This window comes from Trichosurus vulpecula, chromosome 5 (assembly GCF_011100635.1).
Source record: "Trichosurus vulpecula isolate mTriVul1 chromosome 5, mTriVul1.pri, whole genome shotgun sequence".
NCBI classification, from domain to species: domain Eukaryota; kingdom Metazoa; phylum Chordata; class Mammalia; order Diprotodontia; family Phalangeridae; genus Trichosurus; species Trichosurus vulpecula.
In genome coordinates, this window is record NC_050577.1 from 210,823,903 (window position 1) to 210,847,731 (window position 23,829).

Sequence of the window (23,829 nt, forward strand, 5' to 3'; positions counted from 1 at the left end):
GACAGGATACATAGGAGATAATTAACAGAGAGAAGGCACTGAAATTAAGTGGGGTTTGAGAAAGCCTCCTGAAGAAGGTGGAATTTTAGTTGGAACTTAAAGGAAGCCAGGGAGGTCAGCAGTCAGGGTGGAGGAGGAAGAGTGTTTGCCCTCTGAGACTCTGAGTCCATCTACTCTCTATCTGGAAGTGGCAAATATGTTTCATGATGATTCCTTTGGATTGGATCCTTCCTTAGGTTGATCATAGTACTAAGTCTTTCAAAGTTGAGTATATTCACAATATTGCTTTTATTGTATAAACTATTCTCCTGGTTCTGCTCACTTCACTTTAAATCAGTTCATACAAGTTTTTCCAGGTTCCTCTGAAATTATTCCCTTCATCATTTCTTAAAGTACAATATTATTCCAACACATACATATAGCATAACTTGTTCAGCCATTCCCCAATTAATGGACATTCTGTCAGTTTCCAATTCTTTGCCACCATAAAAAGATCTGTTATAAACCTATTTGTATATATGAGTCTTTTTCTGTTTATTTTATGTCTTTAGAGTATAGACCTAGTAGTGAAATTACTGAGTCAAAAGGATTAATAGCTTTTTGGGCATAGTTCCAAATTTGTTTTCAGAATGGTCGACCTAGCTCACACTTCTACCCACAATGCTTTAGTATAACTGTTTTCCTACCAACCTGCGTGCATTTGTCATGTTATTTTTTTTTTGTCTTCTTAGTCAATCTTAGATACTGGCTCCAGGCATTTTCTCTGTCTGTCCCCCAAATATAAAACGCTCTCCCTCCTCCTTTCTGATTTCTGACCTCTCTGGCTTCCTCTAAGTCCCAACTAAAATCCCATCTTCTTCAAGAAGCCTTCTAGAGTAAGCCCTCTTAATTCCAGTGCCTTTCCTCTGTTAATTATCTCCTATTTTTGTCTATAGCTTACTTTTTATATATTTGTTTGTGTGTTTTATTGCCTAGATTATAAGCTCCCAGAGGGTTTTTTCTATCCCTGTCCTTTAGCACAGTACCTGGAACATAGCAGGTGCTTATAAATGTTTGTTTATTGATTGAGGTGGCAATTCAGAGCTGTTTTAATTTGCATTTCTCTAATTATTAGGGACCTAGAGCATTTTACATGGATTTCTTCCTCTGAAAACTGCCTATTTATATCCTTTGACCATTAGTTAATTGGTAAATAGCCCTTTTTTCTTGTAAATTTGACTCAGTTCCCTATATATCTTAGAAATGAGATCTTTATGAGAGAAACTTGCCGCGAAGGGTTTTTTTTTTCCCCTTCAGATTCCTCCTTCTCCTCTAGCTTTACTTGCATTGGTTTTGTTTCTTTACAAGCTTTTAAAATTTTATGTAACTATGATCAATCTTCGACAAAATTCTCATATCTGAATTATGTTCAAAATCATATGAAAAGCAAAAAAGGGAAAGTACATACTAATGTAGTTTTTATTGCATGACACTGGCCCCAAAAGAAGGTCCTTTGGTTGTGAAGCTGAAGTACTGCCTTCCTTAAGGCTACAGAAAGACAGCCAGTCATTGTGTTATTCCCTGAACAAGGGACAAGCCGTTTAAGGCAATACCTGAGTCCCCCACCAGCTATTTTACTTGTAACACTAATCCAGGCCAAGTCAATTTCTTTTTCGCACATGCAGGACTTGCAATTTTTCTCTAGAACATGGTAGTATTCCTACTGGCCACAGTTCACCATAAATATGCCTAGGCAGCAATTCCTCCAGCTTTGATTAACCCCTCATTAGCTGGATTCCAGTTTTATCTACAGTATTAGTTTCTAAAATTTATATATCAATGCCCACATTTTTTACAAAAGAGCCATGCAGAGTTTAACTGGTTCACCAAGGAGTGAAGACAAGGAGGGAGGAGAGTATAGCCAGTGCAAGGGTGATGGGTTGGGAAAGAACTTGGGGGAAGGGGAGGTCATGGGGAAGAAGAACAAGGTTTGTGGTTGCCACTCCCAGGCATTCATATGCATGACCACCTACTTTGAGAGAAATGAGAAATAAACATGCATATAGCCTAATTCTGCTAGTCTTTCTTAGACCAAACCCAGAGATTTACAGTGTGTACAATATAAATGAAAAGAATGAAAACTGTACATTGAATGCTATATAATTATAATGATCAAAACTGGCCCTGAAGAAGTGGGAAAATAAAATACCCTTTCCTTTCATTGAAGAGGTGGTTGCTTATACTGCTTATACTGTCAGACTTGAATATGTTGCTTAGTTTTGTTTTGCTGTTAGTTTTGTTAAGCCACTGTATTCCTTTTTCTTCTTAAACCTCTGTTACATAGGATAGCTTACTAGATAGGATTTTAACAATAAAAATAAGATGAAAATAGAAAAAAGAACACAAAGTTCTTTCCTTACAGAAACCTGTTAACAGACATGGACTAGAAAAAAATTTAAATGCCTAAATAAAATAATTTCGGTTCTTTTATCTTTCTCTTTATAACCATTTCCCTACTTTTCCTATCTATGTACCTTAAGTTTTTAACATCTTTCAATTTGTAGATCCTAAAATGAAGTATACTAATAATAGCTCACATTAATAGATTGGGATGGGGGGGGGAATAGTTTACAAATACCTTTATGTGAAATAACAACAATACAAAATCCTAAATTACTATGAAGTATAATGTTAAATACAGTGAACAAAGGATCATATCAAATTTCTTTCATGTTTTATGATTGCTATTAACCTAAATGACAATGGAAGTAGACATTTAGTGTAAACAGTCAGTCAATAATAATGATTCACATTTTAATACCATGTTCGGTTTTGCAAACTGCCCTTCTCATAACAACCTCAAGAGATAGGAAGAGTCATTATTATCACTATTTTAAAGATGAGGAAATAGAGGCTCTGAGAGTTTAAGTGACTTAAGTCCTATAGCTAGTAAGTATCTGAGGAGGGTTTCAGAGCCAAGCATCTGGATTCCAGGTGTTTCCTAAATCAGTTAGCATTTTGTAATACATTTTCCAGTTCTTCATAGAAATTTAGAGTTGGAACAAACATCAGCAACTCCAGTTCATTTTACATATTAAAGGAATTTACACTATAACAAACCTGACAAGTGGTCCTCCAGCCTCTACTGCAAGATCTCCAAGGAGAACTCACCAACCCCAGATGCAAACAATTCTTTTTTCGGGCAACTGTAATTATTTTCTTTATGTCAAACCAAATTTTGTTCCTATACAGTTCTGACCCATTTCTTTTGTTTATGCCCTTTGGAGATAATCAGAACAAATCTAATCCTAACTCCAAATGGCAGCCCTCCAAACACTCAAAGATAGTTGTCTTTGGCCCTGAGTATTTTATTCTTCTGGTTAAATGTTCTTAGTTCTTTTTTAAAAAAATATACACATATACATTATATATATATATATATATATATATATATATATATGTGTGTGTATATATATATATATATAATTTATTTTTAGTTTTCAACATTCACTTCTATAAGGCTTTGGGTTTTAAATTTTCTTTCCCTCCCTCTCCTCCCCCCCATCAAAGACAGTGTGTAATCTGATATAGTCTCTATTTATACATTCATATTAAGCATATTTTCACATTAGCCATGATGAAAAGAATTAGAACTAATGGGAGGAACCACAAGAAAGAAGAAACAAAACAACAAAAGAAAAGGAGAGCAAATAATATGCTTCCATCTCCATTCAGACCCCAAAGTTTTTTCTCTGGATGTGGACAGCATTTTCCATAATGAGTCTTTTGGAGTTGTCTTAGATCCTTGCATTGCTGAGAAGAGCTAAATCCATCAAAGTCAGTCATCCCACAATGTGGCTGTTAATTGTGTACAATGTTCTCCTGGTTCTGCTCACTTTACTCAGCATTAGTTCATGTAAGTCTTTCCAGGTTCTTCTGAAGGCCACTTGCTCATCACTTCTTACAGAACAATAGTATTCCATTACATCATATACCACAACTTGTTCAGCCATTCCCTAATTGATGGACATCTCCTCCATTTCCAATTCTTGGCCACAAAAAGAGCTGCTATAAATATTTTTGTACATGTCAGTCCTTTTTCCATTTTTATGATCTCTTCAGAAGACAGCCCTAGAAGTGGTATTGCTGGGTCAAAGGGTATGCACAATTTTATAGCCCTATGGTCCTAGTTCAAAATTGCTCTCCAGAATGGTTGGATCAATTCACAATTCTACTAACAATGCATTAGTGTTCCAATTTTCCCACATCTTCTCCAACATTTATCATTTTCCTGTTTTGTCATGTTAGCCAATCTTATAGGCATGAGGTGGTACCTCACAATTGTTTTAATTTGCATTTCTCTAATCAATAGTAATTTGGAGCATTTTATATGATTAAAGATAGCTTTAATCTCTTCCTCTGAAATCTTCCTGTTCATATCCTTTGACTATTTATCAATTGGGGAATAACTTGTACTCTTATAAATTTGACTCACTTCATTTTAGAAATGAGGCTTTTATCAGAGACACTGGCTGTAAAAATTGTTTCCTAGCTTTCTGCTTCCCTTCTAATCTTGATTACATTGGCTTTGTTTGTGCAAAAACTTTTCAATTTATTGTAATCAAAATCATCTATTTTATATTTCACATTGTTCTCTATCTCTTGTTTGATCAGAAATTATTCTATTCTCCATAGATCAGAAAGGAAACTATTCTTTGCTCTCATAATTTGCTTAGAGTAACAATCTTTATATCTAATTCGTGTACTCATTTTGACTTAAACATTCTTAGCTCCGTCAACCAATCCTCTCACGACATGGATTCAAGGCCTTTTGCCATAGCATATCAATGTCTTTCTTAGAATCATGGTGCCCAGAATTTAACACAATACTTTTTTTTGCAGGGGGGAAGGCAGGGCAATTGGGGTTAAGTGACTTGCCCAAGGTCACACAGCTAGGAAATGTGTCAAGTGTCTGAGGCCAGATTTGAAATCAGGTACTCCTGTCTCTAGGGCCAGTGCTCTACTCACTGTGCATTTTTACTTATGTATGTCTTAATACCCCTACCAAATTGTGATGTCTTTGATGACAGACTTCAGGAAATTAGTTATTCTATGAGAAGACAAGAAATATTAAAATGGAATCAAAAGACTGGGGAAAAAAACAGAGGAAAATATAAAATATCTCCTACAAAAACAACTGACCTGGAAAATAGGTCAAGTAGAAATAATTTAAGAATCATCAGCCTATCTGAAAACAATGAGAAAAAAAATCCTAGATTTTTCATCAGCAAAAAGTAAAACTGATGGATGAACTGTTTGCAGAAACTGTCAGGCAAATGAACTCTGTATTCCTGACTGAGAAACAAGATCAATTTTGCAAAACTTGTACTCCAGTGAAAAAGCAAACCTCATTCATGACTATACAAAGCACAGAAAACTCAGAGGAAATTTACACAGATTCTGCTTTGGACAACTTGACAGCCTGGGTTGAAGAATGGAGTCTTGGTAAACTTATCTTGATAACATGTTGCTATACACTAAATTAAGTGCATAAGGTGGCCTTCAAGATATAAAAACCTTAACCAGGAATGGTTTTCTATAAGTTTAAATAGATTCTTTATTAATGAATCTTTTGTAGCTTTCTAAGTTCTTAATGGCTAATATGCAAGAGTTCATTTTTAATATTTTAGTTGATTTCTTTAATCACTTTCTGAACTTGTATTTATTAAATAATTAAACTCAGTATTATCTTTTCAATGCCTTTTAAAAATTTTAATGGGGAATAAATTGAGCCTTAAACATGTGGTTATTTCTGTGTATTACCTCTTGCCAGTGCTTCAATCTATTTCTGAAAATGTTTGTCTCCTGAAATGGTTGGTCAATATTTTGAGACTTCATAGTCAACATGTGACAGTATTGTAAGAAACTGAAGATCCCCTCTTACCTGTGTGGATATAATATGTCTTTTCTCAGCCAAGGCAGCCTGTGATAGGGCATGGTAATTAACATGTTCAGAAAGTGAAAACTGTGATTTGAAATTGATTATTAAATTTAGCTGAATGGGTTTTCATGATTTTTTAAAATGTCATTTGTAACACCGAGTTGCAGCTAAAGCATTTCCTTTCTGTGGAGTTCTAAATTTAGTTATAACCTACTTTTAACAATACCTCTGAAAAGGGATATTGTATTCTAGGTAAATTAATTTTGTGTTCCTGCATATCAGCTTTGCCTGGCAGGTTAGTAATTTATATCTAGTCAGTTTCTGCACATGTAAATTGAATATAAATCAAATGATTCTGCATTTTATAGTTGACATTCTTTCTGAATGATGTTTAAAGCACTGTCACAATTGTTTTTCTTTATTGCTCTGAATTGCAAATGTTCTCTGAACAGCCATTCACTTTCTGTTGTCTACCTGATCAACACATTTGTCTGAGTACTTGAACATTTTAACAGTAACACAGATATTAAAACAGAAAAAAGTATAAATAAAATGTGATCCTTTTTCTTCCAATAAAAAAAGTAAAAACAAAGATGTTGATTTTCACCATTACTACTGAATACAGTGCTAGAATGTTAGCTGTAGCAACAAGACAAAAATAAGAAATTGAAGAGGGGGAAAATTAACCTTTTGCAGCTGATATATATAATGGTTTAACTAGAGAACTCTAGGGAGTCAACTAAAAAGCTAATTGAAATAATTAACAAAGTAGCAAGATATAAAATAAGTTCACATAAATTATTAGCATTTTTGTCTGTGACAAAAAAAAATCCAGTAGGAGGAGACAGGAAAAGAATTACATTTAAAATAACTACAGACAGTAGAAAATACTTGTCTACCTGACAAAATACACACAGGAACTTATAATACAATTACAAAACATTCTTTACAAAAATAAATGCATATCTAAATAATTAGAGAAATATCAATTGCTTATGGCTCATCTTGAGCCAATAAAATAAAAATGAAAGTACTACTTAAGTTAATTTACTTCTACAGTGCCATACCAATTAAACTACCAAAAGATTATTTTGTAGAGTTAGAAAAAATAATAGCAAAATTCATATTGTAGTACAAAAAGATCGATACTATCCAGGAAATTAATGAAAAAAAGTGGGAAGGAAGGTGGATCTCAAACTATTCTACAAAACAATATTAGGTGTAAAATATATGGAAGCAAAAGAGCACAGCAGCCTAATGTAAGATAAACTAAAAAATCCCAGCTATTCAGGCTAGTTAACAAAAACTTCTGGAAAACTGGAAAACAGTTTGGGAGGGAAGAGGAGAGAGAAACATTGTTTTTCTTGCCTACGCACATTTATAACAGAAATTTTGTTTTCTTGCTTTCTTAATTGAAGGGTTAAGACATGGGAGAGAGAAAAGGTAGACCTGAAAATAAAATTTAATTTTAAAAGTGAATTGATAGATAGATTTCCAGGGAGGAAGGAGAAAGCCACTGCCTTTCATCATCAGAAGGTCTCACATCATCAGCTGGTGAAATCTGAGTAAGAGACTGAGACAGACACAGTAGCAATTTGGACAAATACGGTTACCACAATAATCGGCACTCTGTGCAAGGTAATGCTAGGTGAAAGTGGTGCTAAGTGGTGGGCAGAGGGTGAGCACATCCTCTCTCATAAGGAGCTTTTGGTTTGGCTCTTGAAACATGGATTTGGTAAAAAGAAATAAATGAATGAATGCACAAAAAATGAATGAATGAATGAATGAATAAAAATAAATGACTATCCATTGTGAGTCTGGGAAAAAGAGTAAAACTGTACCACAATATCCAGGATCAGGTAAAGAAGGAACCTTAAGCCCCACTCCAGCCCAAGGTATTCCCCAAACTCCCTATTCCACTTATATATAAAGTGATATTTGACCCTCAAATTCAAATTATTATTATACATGGATAACCCCAATAGATCAATGGAGGCAAACCAGTTTTTACAAGAGGTTTTGAGGGAAGGTCACTGAGGTAAGGGACATAATGAACCCTAGGGAATTGATAATATGTATGGGTGCTTACAGAAATCTCTATGATTAATTATGGGTTCATTTCCTTTTGCATTTCTTTTTTTATTAGATATCAGGAATATCTTTCATATGGCTTATGGTTCATTTGCAAATACCCTGGACCACAGAAACATAAGAAATATAAATAAGTAAATAAATTCCAGAAGAGTGGGAAGGCATGGACATGGAGAGGAGACTGCATGACATTAGGGAAAGAAAATGATCATTAAGAGAAGAGGGGGTTAGACCAAGACAATGAGAATACATAATAACAAACAATGAAATATATAAGTCATTCAGTAATTTGATTAAAAATAAGAAAGAAGAAAACTAAATTGCCAGTATCAAAAATGAAAAGGATGAATTCAGCACCAATGAGAAGGGAATTAAAGCAATAATTAGAAGTTATTTTGCCCAATTGGATGCCAATAAATCTGATAGTCTAAGTGAAATGGATGGATATTTACAAAAATATAAATTGTGCAGATTAAGAGAAGAGGAAATAGAATACTTAAATAACTCCATTTAGAAAAAGAAATTGAATAAGGCAATCAATGAACTCCCTAAGAAAAAATCTCCAGGGCTAGATGGATTTATAAGTGAATTCTGCCAAACATTAAAGAACAATTAATTCCAATACTATATAAACTATTTAAGAAAATAGGTGGAGTCTTACCAAATGCCTTCTATGACACAAATATGGTGCTGATACACAAACCAGGAAGAGCAAAAACAGAGAAAGAAAAGTATATTCCAGGGGTAGGGAAGCTGCAGCCTCAAAGCCACATGTGGCCCTCTAGGATCCCAAATATGGCCCTTTGGCTGAATCCAAACTTCACAGAACAAATCCCTTTAATAAAAGGATTTGTTCTACAAAACTTGGACTCAGTCAAAAAGCCACACCCAAGAACCTAGAAGGCCACATGTGGTCTTGAGGTCAAAGGTTACCCACCTCTGCCACAGACCAATTTCCCTAAGGAATATAGATGAAAAAATTTTAAATAAAATACCAGTAAGGAGATTACAGCAATATGTCATTAGGATCACATACTAGGACCAAGTGAATTTATTTCAGGAATGTAGGGATCATTCAATATTAGGAAAACTATGAGCAGAATTGACCATATCAATAACAAGACCAACAGAAATCATACAATTATCTCAACAAATGAAGAAAAGGCTTTTGACAAAATACAGCACCCATTTTTATTAAAAACACCAGAGAGCACAGAGATGAATGGAGCTTTCCTTTAAATGATAAATGTATTACCTATCTAAAACCATCAGAAAGCATTATCTATAATAGGGAAAAATCTAGAAGTTTTCCCAATAAGATTAGGGGTGAAACAAGGATGTCCAATATCACCTGTATTATTCAATATTGCACTAGAAATGCTAGCTTTAGCAATAAAAGAAAAAGAAGTTGAAGGAATTAGAACAGGCAATGAGGAAACAAAACTATCACTCTTTGCAGATGATATGATGGTATACTTAAAGAATTCTAGAGACTCAACTAGAAATTACTTGAAATAATTAAGAACTTTAGCAAAGTTGCAGGATAAAAAATAAACCCACATAAATCATCAGCATTTCTACATATTATCAACAAAACCTAGCAACAAGAAAAAGTCCATTTAAAATAAGTGTAGACTACATAAAGTACTTGGGAGTCTACCTGCCAAGACAAACCTAGGAACTACATGAACACAATTATGAAACGCCACACAAACAAAGTCGTATCTAAACGACTGGAAAAATATCAATTGCTCCTGGGTAGACAGAGCCAATATTATAAAAATGACAATTCTATCAAAAGTAGTTTACTTATGAGGTGCCACACTAATCAAATTACCAAAAAAATTATTTGTACATTTTTTTGCACTGTGATTGCAGGGGGGAAAGCAGGGCAATTGGGGTTAAGTGACTTGCCCAAAGTCACACAGCTAGTAAGTGTGTCAATTGTCTGAGGCCGGATTTGAATTCAGGTACTCCTGACTCCAGGGCCAGTGCTCTACTCACTGAGCCACCTAGCTGCCCCACCCCCAAAAATTATTTGATAGAACTAGAAAAAATAATAACAAAATTCATCTGGAAGAACAAAAGATCAAGAATATCAAGGGAATTAATGAAAAAAATGCAAAAGAAGGTGGTCTCTCTGCACCAGATATAAAATTAAATTACAAAGTTGCAGCGATCAAAACTATCTGGTACTGGCTAAAAAACAGAGTGCCAGATCAGTGGATTACATTAGGTACACACAACACAGTAGTAAATGACCATATTGATCTACTATTTAATAAACCCAAAGAGCCCAGCTTCTAAAATAAGAACTCACCATCTGACAAAAACTGCTGGGAAAACTGGAAAATACTATGGCAGAATCTAGGTACAGACCAACATCTTACACCCTATACCAAGATAAGGTCAAAATGGGTACATGAATTAGACATAAAGGGTGATACCATAAGGAAATTAGGAAAGCAAGCAATAGTTTGCCTGTCAGATCTATGGAAAAGACAAGATTTTATGACCAAACCACATATAAACACCATTACAAGATGTAAAATGGATAATTTTGATTATATCAAATTAAAAAGATTTTGCACAGATAAAACCAACCGCAACTGAGATTAGAAGGGAAGAAGAAAACTGGGAAACAATTTTTATAGCAAATCTCTTTAATAAAGGCTTCATTTCTAAAGTATATAGAGAACTGAGTCAAATTCACAAGAATACAAGTCATTCTCCAATTGATAAATGGTCAAAGGATATGAAGACGCAGTTTTCAGATAAAGAAATCAAAGCTATCTATAGGTATCGGGGAAAAAATGCTCTAAATCACTACTGATTAGAGTAATGCAAATTAAGAAAAACTCTGAGGCACTACCTCAAACCTACCTATCAGATTAGCTAATATGACAGAAAAGGAAAATGAAAATGTTAGAGAAGATGCAGGAAAACTAGGGCACAAATACACTGTTGGTAGAGCTGAGAACAAATCCAACCATTCTAGAGAACAATGTAGAACTATGCCAAAGGGCAATTGTGCATAACAAGGGGGCTGAGCCAAGATGGCAGCTGGAAAGCAGGGACTTGCTTAAGCTCTCCCCCAGGTCCCTCCAAACACCTGTAAAAAATGGCTCTGAACAAATTCTAGAGCTGCACAACCCACAAAATAGCAGAGGGAAGCAGGGCTCCAGCCCAAGAAAGCCTGGATGGTCACTGGGAAGGGTCTATTGCACGGAGCTGGGAGCAGAGTGGAGCACAGCCCAGTGTGGGCCATGCCAGGACCAACCAGACCAGGACCCAGGCAGAACAGGCGGTAGGGCCCTGAATCATTGAGCTATGGTAGTTACCAGACTTCTCAACCCACAAACACCAAAGACAACAGAGAAGGTTAGTGGGACAGAGTGAAAGGAGGACACAATCGGCCCCAGCCCTGGAGGCATGGAAGTGGTGCAGCTCTGGGGCTGCTTCAAGAGCTCCAGCTGCAGTTGCTTCCAGCCCCAGGCCCACCTGGTGGGAGGAATTAAGTGGCAGATCAGAGCAGGAGTGCAGAACCTGCTTGGATCTCGGTCGCAGTCCAGGTTGGTGGTTCTTGGGGAAGGAAGAGCCCTGCTGTGGCAGAGTTTGCTGTGTAGTAGTAGCTCTGAAAACAGCAGCACAGCCCCTCAAGCTTGGGACAAAGTACTCTATACTCTACAAGCAGTCACACACTGACAAAAAGTTCAAGGGTCAAGTAGCTGGCTGGGAACATGAACAGGCAGCGAAAAAGGACTCAGATTCAGACTTGGAAGCTAGGCAGGGCAGGCCCTAGAACCCTGAATCAGTGAGCTGTGGCAGGTACCAGACTTCTCAACCCTCAAGCAGCAAAGACAACAGAAAAGCTTAGTGGGAAAAAACTGCCAGGACAGAGTGAAAGGAGTTCGCAGTTCGGCCACCGGCCAAGAGGCAGTGGAGGTAATGCAGCTACGGAACTACAGCTGCAGTTGCTTCCAGCCCCAAGCCCACCTAGTGGGAAGAATTAAGTGGCAGAGCCCAGTGGGAGTGCAGAGCCTGCTCAGATCTGAGTCACAGTCTGGGTTGGTGGTTCTTTGGGGACGAGGAGCGCTGCTGTGGCAGAGTTTGCTGTGCAGAAAAAGCTCTGAAAACAACAGCACAGCCCCTCAAGCTTGAGATAAAGTACTCTATACTCTACAAGCAGTAATACCCCCCCAAAAAAACTCAAGGGTCGAGTAATTGGCTGGGAACATGAATGGGCAGGGAAAACAGACTCAGATTCAGACTTAGACTTTGGAATCTTTCTTTGGTGACAAGGAAAACCAAAACATACAGGCAGAAGAAGTCAACAAAGTCAAAAAGGCTACATCAAAACCTCCAAGAAAAACATGACCTGGTCTCAGGCCATGGAAGAGCTCAAAAAGGATTTGGAAAAGCAAGTTAGAGAAGTAGAGGAAAAATTGGGAAGAGAAATGAGAGTGATGCAAGAAAACCGTGAAAAACAACTCAATGATTTGCTAAAGGAGACTGAAAAAAACCTGAAGAAAATAACTCCTTAAAAAATAGACTAACTCAAATGGCAAAAGAGCTCCAAAAAGCCAATGAGGAGAAGAATGCATTAAAAGGCAGAATTAGCCAAATGAAAAAGCAGGTCCAGAAAACCACTGAAGAAAATACTACCTTAAAAATTAGACTGGAGCAAGTGGAAGTTAGTGACTTTGTGAGAAATCAAGATATTATAAAACAGAACCAAAGGAATGAAAAAATGGAAGACAATGTGAAATATCTCACTTGGAAAAGCCACTGACCTGGAAATAGATCCAGGAGAGATAATTTAAAAATTATTGGACTACCTGAAAGCCATGATCAAAAAAGAGCCTAGATATCATCTTTCAAGAAATTATCAAGAACTTCCCTGATATTCTAGAGCCAAAGGGTAAAATAGAAATTGAAAGAATCTACCACTCACCTCCTGAAAAAGATCCCAAAAAGAAGACTCCTAGGAACATTGTTGCCAAATTCCAGAGCTCCCAGATCAAGGAGAAAATACTGTAAGCAGCCAGAAACAAACAATTTGAGGATTGTGGAAACACAATCAGGCTAACACAAGATCTAGCAGCTTCTACATTAAGGGATCAAAGGGCTTGGAATATGATATTCCAGAGGTCAATGGACCTAGGAGTAAAACTAAGAATCACCTACCCAACAAAACTGAGTATAATGCTCCAAAGCAAAATATGGATTTTCAATAAAATAGGGGACTTTCCAGCTTTCTCAGTGAAAAGACCAGAGATGAATAGAAAATGTGACTTTCAAACACAAGAATCAAGAGAAGGTAAACAAGAGGTAAACAAGAAAGAGAAACCATAAGGGACTTACTAAAGTGGAACTGTTTTGCTTACATTTCTACATGGAAAGATGATGTGTATAATTCATGAGACCTTTCTCAGTATTAGGGTACTTAAAGAGAATATACATATATATAGACAAAGGGCACAGGGTGAGTTGAATATGGAGGGATGATATCTCAAAAAATTAAATTAACTTAAAGGATGAGAGAGGAATAGATTGAGAAAGAGAGAAAGGGAGAGATAGAACAGGGTAAATTATCTCACATAGAAGTGGCAAGAAAAAGCAATTCATCGGAAGGGAAGAGGGGGCAGGTGAGGGGGATTGAGCGAATCTTGCTCTCATTGGATTTGACTTGAGGAGGGAATAATATACACACTCAATTGGGTATCTTACCACACAGGAAAGTAGGGGGAAGGGGATAAAAAAGGGGTACAATAGAAGGGAGGGCAAATAGATTGAAGACATAATCAAAAGCAAACACTTTTGAAAAGGGACAGGGTCAAGGGAGAAAACTGAATAAAGGGGGACAAGATAGGAGGGAGGGAAATATAGTTAGTCTTTCACAACATGATTATTTATGGGAGTGTTTTGCATAATGATACATGTGTGGCCTATGTTGAATTGCTTGCCTTCTTAGGGAGAGTGTGTGGGGAGGGAAGAGGGGAGGGAATTTGGAACTCAATGTTTTAAAAGCAGATGCTCAAAAAAGTTGTTTTGCATGCAGCTGGGAAAAAAGATATACAGGCAATGGGGCATAGAAATCTATCTTGCCCTAAAAGAAAGTAAGGGGAAAAGGGATGGGGCGGGGAGGGGGATTGGGATGACAGAAGGGAGGGCTGACTGAGGAATGTTGAAATCAGAATATATGCCATCTTGGAGTGGGGGCGGGGAGGGTAGAAATGCGGAGAAAATGTGTAACTCAAAGTCCTGTGGAAATCAATGCTGAAAACTAAAAGACACTAAATAATAAAGTATGGAATTCAAATTGTGCATACCCTTTGATCTGCAACACTACTACTAGGTCTATATCCCAAAGAGATCATAAAAAAGGGAAAAGGATCTACATGTACAAAAATATTTATATCAGTTCTTTTTGTGGTGACAAAGGATTAGATCCATCAATTGGGAAATGTCTGAACAAGTTGTGGTATATGAATGTAACAGAAATACTATTGTGCTATAAGAAATGACAAGCAAGCAGATTTCAGAAAAACCTAGAAAGACTTACAGGAACTGATACAAAGGGAAGTGAGAAGAACCAGAACACTGTACACAGTAATAACAACATTGTGCAACAATCAACTATGACTTAGCTCTTCTCAGTAATGCAATAATCTAAGACAATTCCAAAATAGTCAGGATGGAAAATGCTATCTATATCCAGAGAAAAAATTGTTGGAATCTGAATGCAAATTGAAACATACTATTTTCACTTTTTTTCAGTTTTTTCCTTTTGTTCTGTTTCTTCTTTCACAACATGACTAATATGGAAACAAGTTTTACATGATTATACAAATATAACCCATATTAAATTGCTTATTTTCTTAGGGAAGAGGGAGGGAGAGAGGGAGAAAATTCAAAACTCAAAATCTTATTTAAAAATATGAATGTTAAAAATTGTCTTTATATGTAATTGGAAAAAATGAATGCCACTTAAAAGACAAAAATTAAAATTAAAAGAGAATATCCATTCCCTAAAAAAGAATATCCATCCCCTCTACCATGCTCCTGTTTTCCCTACCCTTTTTCATTCCCAAGCTGGCCTTACTTTTCTCTCTTCATATTCTTAACCTTATAGTTAAGACTATACACTGTCTTCTACCTTTGACTCTTGTTCCCTTATCTTGTTGGTCATTCCTTTCCAAAACCCAAACTAAGGTAATATCTACAATATGCATTTGCCATCCCTACTTTAGTTCAGATGCACAAAACTGGGGGAAGTTATACTACTATGCTGACTAGATCCACTACAAATTCATGTTAATTAATCTCAACTAGATTCTTATGGCTGCATGGTCTATCTTTTTACTCCTCTGTAATCCTTAACTTTGTTTACTATTTTGGCCAAATATATGATCTTTTATGATGCCCCAACAATGTAATAAAACAAGTGTATTATGACTGAGTCTACTTATACAAAAAATGTGAAATACAAACATTTTCACAATGTCACAATTTAGGCCAGATATTTCTTACCTAGATATTTAAAGAACCCCATTGCACTCTGGGTTTGGCCTGTTCCTCCAACCTGCTCTCCTCCTAGCAGGCTTAAGGTCCCAGAGAGAGATTACCATTATACAGTTACACTCAAACTTTCTAGTGTCTGAGGGGCATTCCTGTATAGTGAAAATTAAGTATTACCTGCTCACCACTCTAGCTCTTGAGACCCCATCAATTGTGTTTTCTTTCTATACAATCAGCCACTTACGATAATGACAATTTTAGATCTTAAGCATAACCATTACTTAATAATAAAGGCAAAAAACATAATATTTTAGATAGCATATTAAAGCAAATTTGCAAATAATAAAATACATTGCAATGCATATGTAAACCCAGATCATACTCTCCTGCCTAAGCACTCAATAGCTGGTTTGAGTTGTGGGCACACACTTCTTACAAGGAAACTAGTACAGAAATGCATAAAAGAACAAAGCAGCAGGAGATCCTGAGCCCCAGTGTCATGGAGCAGACAAATGCCAACACCAGGAACCTCCATTTGCCTCAACATAGACAGAGGAATGGACACACTCCAGCTATGAGAACCACCACGTGCTTCAGCCTAGCCCTGGGCAAACAGGCAGTCTCCAGCAGCTAGGTTGTCACTTGCTAGGTAGTTCCAGGAAAACACAGAAATACCCAACTGGCCTCCACACACAAGAGACACCAAGACCACCAGGGCCAGGTAAGCTGCCAAACTCCAATGGCCTCTAGCAGCAGCCACCCCCCAAACCACCCACTAAGCACAGAACCAAACATGAGGGCCTCCCATGGGCCTCAGGGTAACATCAGTTCAGAACCAAGTAAGCAGCCAGGGTCTGCAATGCCTAGCACAAGAAGCCTGAAACACCACCCTTTCCACCCCTGGAGCAGAGCTCAAATTGAAAAGAAAGGAAAAGCACCCCCCAAATGAGCAAAAAACAATGAAAAAAAAAGAATCTGACCATAAAAAGTTATTATGATGACAATAAAGATCAAAACACAAACTTAGAAGAGGACAATAATGTGAAAACAACTATGGTAAAACACCAAAGAAAAATGGGAAGTGGTCTCATGCCCAGAAAGAACACATAGTAGAGCTCAAAAGGGAGCTTGAAAATCATGTAAGAGAGGTAGAAGAAAATGAGGAAAGGAAATGATACTGATGAAAGAGAATCATGAAAAAAAATCAATAGCTTTTAGAAAAAGAAAACAACTGCTTAAAAAGTAAAATTGGCCAAATGGAAAAGGAGATACAAAAATCCACTGAAGAAAACAACTCCTTAAAATTGGCCAAATAGAAAAGGAAGTACAAAAATTAACTGAGGGAAACAACTCCTTAAAAGGTAGAATTTGGTAAGCGGAGGCTAATGACCCTATGAGACATCAAGAATTAACCAAACAAAATCAAAAGAATGAAAAAATAGAAGAAAATATAAAATATCTCACTAGAAAAACAACTGACCTAGAAAATAGATCCAGGAGAGACAATGTCAGAATGACCTAAAAGCGAAAATCAAAAGGACGACCTGGAGAGTATATTTCAAAAAATCATCAAGGAAAACTGCTCTGATATCCTGCAACCAGAGGGCAAAATAGGCACTGAAAGAATTCACCTCAGGATTCACCTGAGGAAAGAGAATCTAAAATAAAAACTCCAAGAAACATTATAGCCAAATTACAGAACAATTATGTCAGGGGAAGATTTAACAAGTGGACAGAAAAAAACAATCAGGGACCCACAATCAGCATTACACACACTTGGCAGCTGCAACATTAAAGGGCTGGAGGTCATGGAACATGATATTCTGGAAGACAAAGGAGCTAGAACTACAACCAAGAATCAGCTCCCTGGCAAAATTAAGCATGATATTTCAAGGATAAAATGGTCATTCAGTGAAATAGAAGGATCTTGAGTTTTCATAAGAAGACAAGAACTGAACAAAAAAGTTTATCTCCAATATCAAGATCCAAGAGAAGCATAGACAAGTTAAAAGGGAAAAGAAAACATAAGGGTTTCAATGGACCTGAATGGTTTACATCACTACGAGGGAAGATGATACTTGTAAAAGGAATATACATAGACAGAGGGTATGGCTATAAGGTGAATCTGAGGGAATGATGTAAAAAAATTAAGGGATGAAAAAGAAAAGTACACTGGGTGGAGAAGGAAGGAAGAGATAGAATGGGGTAAATTATTTCACATGAAGAGTTGTGAAAAACCTATTACAGTAGAGAGAAAGATGGGAGAATGGGTGAAGGGTATTGCTTGAATGTTACTCTCATCAGTATTGGCTCAAAGAGAGAATAACATACACAATCAGTTGAATATAAAAATCTATCTTACCTGACAGGGAAATAGAAAAGGAGAAGATTAAGTATGGTGGGGAGTGAAAAGGGGGGAACTGACAGAAGAGAGGGCAAATCAGGAGAGGTGGTAGACAAAAACAAAGCACTGTCAAGGAGGGAAAGGTTGAAAGGAGGAGGAGACCAAACAGGAGGGGAAAAAATGGAGGGAAATACAAAGCTAGTAATCATAACTGTGAAAGTCAGTGGGATGAATTCTCCTATAAAACAGCAGCAGGTAGCAGAGTAGATCAAAAACCAGAATCCTACAATATGTTGTTTACAAGAAACACACTCGAACCAGAGATATACACACAGAGTAAAGGTAAGGGGCTGCAGTAGAACTTATTGTGTTTCAGCTGAGGTAAAAAAAAAAGCAGGGGTAGCAATCCTGATCTCAGACAAAGCAGAAGCAAAAACATACCTAATTAAAAGAGATGAGGAAGGAAGCAATATTTTGCTAAAATGTACCATAGACAATGAAGTAATATCAATACGAAACATATATGTACCAAGTGGTATAGCATCCAAATGGTTAAAGGAGAAGTTGAGTGAGTTACAGGTTCATGAACAAATAAGAGATAAAGAGTATTAAAAAATGTAAAACAGACCATTTTGATGATATTAAATTTAAAAACTTTTGCACAAACAAAACTAATGCAACCAAGATTAGAAGGAAAACAAAAAGCTGGCAAACAATATTTATAGCAAGTGTCTCCAATTAAACTCTCATTTCTCAAATATAAAGAGAACTGAATCAAATTTATAAGAATACAAGCCATTCTCCAATTGATAAAAGGTCAAAGGATATGAACAGGCAGTTTCAGGTGAAGAAATGAAAGCTATCTATAGGCATATGAAGAAGTGCTCTAAATCACTACTGATTAGCGAAATGCAAATCAAAACAACTCTGAGGGGCCACCTCATGCCTATTACGTTGGCTAATATGACAAAAAAGGAAAATGACAAATGTTGGAGAGGATGTGGGAGAATTGGGACACTAATGCTCTGCTGGTGGAGTTGTGAACTGATCCAAACTTTCTGGAGAGCAATTTGGAGCTATGTCCAAAGGACAATCAAACTACATGCCCTTTGATCCAGCAATATCACTACTTAGGGATACTTGGGTATCCCAAAGAGATCATTAAAAAGAGAAAAGGATCTACATGTGCAAAAATATTCATAGCAGCCCTGTTCATGGTGGTAAAATATTGGCAATTGAGGGAATATCCATCAATTGAAGAATGGCTGAATAAGCTTAGTATATGAGTGTAATGGAATACTACCGTGTAATGGAATACTACCGTGCAATAAGAAATGATGAACAGTTAGATTTCAGAAAAACCTGCAAAGATTTATATGATCTGATGCAAAGTGAAATGAGCAGAACCAGGAAAATGTTGTACACAGTAGCAGCAACACTGCATGATGATCAGCTATGAATGACTCAGCTCCTCAGCCACACAATGATCCAAGACAAATACAAAGGACTCAAGAAGGAAAATGCTATCCATGGACATCCAGATAAAGAATTGATGGGCTCTGAATGCAGATCAAATCATACTTTTTTCACTTACTTCATTCTTTTTTGTGTTTTTTTTCTTTCAATCTGTTTCTTCTTTCACAACTATGACTAATATGAAAATATGTTGTACATGATAGCACATGTAGAACCTATATTAAAACCCCTACCATCTTAGGAAGTGGGGAGGGGAGAGAGGGATTAAAATTTGGAACTCAAAATTTTACAAAAATAAATGCGAAAAATTGTCTTGACATGTAATTGGGAAAAAATAAAATACTATTTTTTAAAGTCACAAAAAGGAAAAAAAATTTTAAATAAAATGAATCTACTATAACTTTATTACTAAAAAAAAGAAAGAAAAAGAAATTCACGACAGAGAAAAACACCCGCTTAAAGAAATTCACAACCCTAGACTGCAGTCTTCAATGTTATTGGTCCATTCAGGAATACCTTTGCCACACATCTTTGATTCTCCACTTGCTGCTTGACTTTGAACCTCAATATTCTTCATCTAGGGAAATCTTCTCTTCTCTACTCAAACATAATCTTTATAAGATATTTCAATTAACTATTACCCTTAAAAGGGTGTTTAGAAAGCATTAGTCTTGCTGAGGGGATGCCAATCAATTGTGGAATGATTGAACAAGATGTGGTATACGAATGTAATTGAATACTATTGTGCTATAAGAAATGATGAGCAGGTGGACTTCAGAAAAACATGGAAAGATGTATATGATTGATGCTGAGCAAGGGGAGCAGAACCAGGAGAACATTGCACACAGTTACAATGACTAACTTTGATAGACTTGGCCCTTCTCAGCAATGCAAGGTTCTAAGACAGCTTCAAAAGAGTCGCTATGGAAAATGGTATCCACATCCAGAGAAAGAATTACGCAGTCTGAATGCAGATCGAAACATACTATTTGCTCTCTCTCTTATTTGTTTTGTTTTGTTTCTTCTTTCTCATGGTTCATTCCGTTGGTTATAATTCTTCTTTGCAACATAACTAATGTGAAAATATGTTTAATGTGAACATATATGTAGAGCCTATATTAAATTGCATGCTGTCTTGGGGAGAGGGGAGGGGAGGGAGAGGGAGAAAATTTGGAACTCAAAAGTTTGTGGAACTGAATGTTGTAAACTAAAAATAAATTAATATTTTTTAAAGAGAAAGCATGAGTCTTAACATGTTAGCTATTCTTTTTAATCTAGAGAAATGCCAAGCACGTAAGTCTGACTACAGACCAAAAAACCCAAATATTCATTTACCTTGGATGCTGAGCTTTCCAATCAGAATGGAGTTCAAAGTAATACATTCAGTTTCATTCCTATAGCCAGCTCAACAGAATACAGTTGCAAAATCCTCTTTACTTTTTCTTCTCAAGCCAGGGGTGGCAACAGAGAGCAGCAAGCACATGAAAACTTTCACCTTTGTCCAACTCTAAAGGTCATGGAAGGTCAATAGCCATTGCTGGAACTTTTGGCCAATGGAATCAGTTTTCTCCAATCAATAAGGACTAAATCAGCTGAAGCCTTCTCTCAGTTGACTGCTTTTAACTGCCACAACTCCAAGCAGTTTTTCAGCCCCTTTGTAATATTGTCAACTCATCTCAGGTTCTTTTTTCCCTGTTGATTCTTCCTTATGTGATGCCTCTTACCATTCTGTCATTGTCATGTTCAATGGATTAAGAGCCTCTTAGCTCTCAGTGACTCATCTTTTAAAAGCTACAACTCTCCAAATTTCTCCTATCAAATTGACAATACTTCATAAATCATAACTCAGTCTCCAAATATTTAAATGATTTCTAATTTTTTAAGTTTTACCCTACTTAGTATTAAACCATGAATATGCTATTTATAGCACAAAAACAATCAGCATCATAAGACTGGAAAAATTATCTTGCCTAACTATCCTTAAGAACAAAGACTATCATCCTATTTTCCAGATCTACCAGGAAGCACTTTCTAAAAACTTCTTTGAAAAGTATTTTCAGTATTTTGCAAATGTCTAACTTCTTTATTTTTAACTAACCTAATATCTTAATGGCACTAAAGTCTATTTCTTTCAATTCCATTCTTAAAACATAATGAGAATACAAGAGAAAAGGATATTGATGGGGGAAATGGCTTCTTGTTTCGCTGTACAATGCAATAAATGTGGTGCATCTAATGCTGTAGTGATTTTATTAGTGATCTGATAATTCTGGAAAACAACCACTAGTGTTAAGTAGCCCACTTAAAAATGACACATTTAAAACAAAGATAATTCTATAATGAATATAAAGGGGAAGAAAAAAGAGTGCCAGTTCTAGACACCTGCAATCAGGCAGAGTACTGAGCTGCATATAAACTAGGAGCATATTTGCTCCACCGTGTGGGAGTGGGGAGGAAATGCTAATTATGAAGAAGAGATCACCTTTATCTAAAAAGACTCACTTGAAAACTTTACTCTCAAAAACTTTGTATAATTACTTATGCACGTAAAAGAATTTCCAAAAGAACAATGATCACGGTAGTAAAAGGAGAAGAATGACTTACCCCATGTTTCCTTCCATGAGGAGAATCATATTATATATGTGGGAAAATATGAAGAGGAAGAGAATGGTGCTGAAGAACATTGTCATCCAAGAACCATGATCCTCTCGAAACATTTTCAACCGAAGCAACTGACCTAAAATATGAACATTATTTTTAAAAATTACTGTACCAAAAAAGGACCTTGAAAACATGTATGCTTGCTTTGCTGGAAGATAAACTAGACCCTTACTATCTTATCTTACAAAGACTCTATTATTCATGAAACAAATGTATACTGCCATCAATCAATTCCTTCTATTGCTTAAATAAACATATTCACTTGGAAGGAATCTAAAACAGATTAGCTTTGAAGACTATTTCATCCTATAGACATTTGGTGTCTCCATTGATAAATCTAATGTCCTTGTCTCAATTCTCACATTTCTAAACCTCCCAGCATTTGACATTCCTGGTCACTTTCTCCCATTAGATACTTTCTCCTTTAGTTTTCATGGCATTAATCTCTCCTGGTTCTCCTAGCTGTCTAACCACTACCTCTCAGTCCCTCTTATTGAATTTTCAGACAGGCCATACTCACTAACTATGGGTAACCCTCAAGGCTTTATTTTGGATTTCTTTTCTTTTTATTTTATACTATCTCACCTAGTGATCTCATAAACTCCCATGGATTAAATTATCATCTCTATGCATATAATTCCCACATCTGTATTTCAAGCCTTAGTCAATCTCCTAAACTACATGTATCAAAAACTACCTTCTGGACATTTTGAATTGAATGTCCCATAGGTATTTCAAGCACAACTGTTTTGGTTGTCCAAAAGACATCTCATTATATTTGTTATGTGTCAGGTACATACTAAGTGCTTAATAAATGATTAACTACTGACTGACTATTGAATTGTGTCCAGAGGAAGGCAACCAAAAGTAGTGGTAGGTGGGAGGATGGACCCAGAGGAGTCCAGATCTCCCATAAACACTCCAGTAGGGCTTAGCAATGCACTATTCTGAAAAGAAATAAAAAGAATCACTTCTAGACTTTTCCATCCAATACAGGAATCCATAAAGGGACTCCTAGAATCCTGCAAACACCCTGGAATATGCAAGCCATGGTAGGTCCAAGGCAGAGCCTAGAAGGCAGCAAATCAAAGAAAGTAGTCTTGGATCATTCCAAGTAGATCCAGTGAGGCACCAGTGGCCTGAGGTCAGCTGAAGGAGAGATCCTTGGCAAAATTCAGCCCACATAGTCTCTAAAGCCTGTTTTGGGAACCCGGCATATGAATAACCCAGAGTTCAAGAAACAAAGAGGAAGGACCCCAGACAGAGCCTAAAACAGGGAGAGGTCTGGGAGCACTGTGGCAAGAGGGGTGCCTAACAGGGGCCAATTCAAAACCCAACAGGTTCTTCTTATGTCATTCAATTGACTGACCCAAATAAATACAGTGTTCCTTACCCCAGCCTAGATACTGAAGTGGATGAGATAAGCAAACCAAGGAAAACTGTGAATACCATGAGGAAATACCTTAGGTTAAGGGATAATTAACCACTGACTAGGAGATAAACACAAGTCCATGTAAAACCTCAGAAGAAAAAAAATATCCTGCTACAAAGACTACAGAAGTATCTAGAAGAAATTAAATAAGAGATACAGAATGGAAAATCTAAGCATGACAGAATGGCAAGGAAAACTGATACTTTTTAAAAAGACAGTAGAAAACCTCAACCAAGAATTGAAGCCTTTTAAAATTAGAATGGGTCAGACAATGTGAATCAATATGACAACAAGAAATATTTTAAAACCAACCAAAAGATTAAAAAAAACAGGAAAATCTAAGGAATATAAGAATGATAGGTTTATCTGAAAACCATAAAAAAG

The 23,829-nt window shown here is 36.4% G+C and overlaps 1 protein-coding gene across 5 annotated transcripts in view; it reads right to left on the reverse strand.

The window, feature by feature from the left end:
- TMEM117 (transmembrane protein 117) overlaps nucleotides 1-23,829 on the reverse strand; it is a 218,274-nt gene that overhangs the window by 115,689 nt on the left and 78,756 nt on the right. For all 5 annotated transcript variants that reach the window (XM_036761974.1, XM_036761976.1, XM_036761979.1 and 2 more), the window contains one exon: nucleotides 21,957-22,089. In XM_036761974.1, the coding sequence (XP_036617869.1) occupies nucleotides 21,957-22,089 (133 nt within the window). The remainder of the gene's footprint in view (nucleotides 1-21,956; nucleotides 22,090-23,829) is intronic.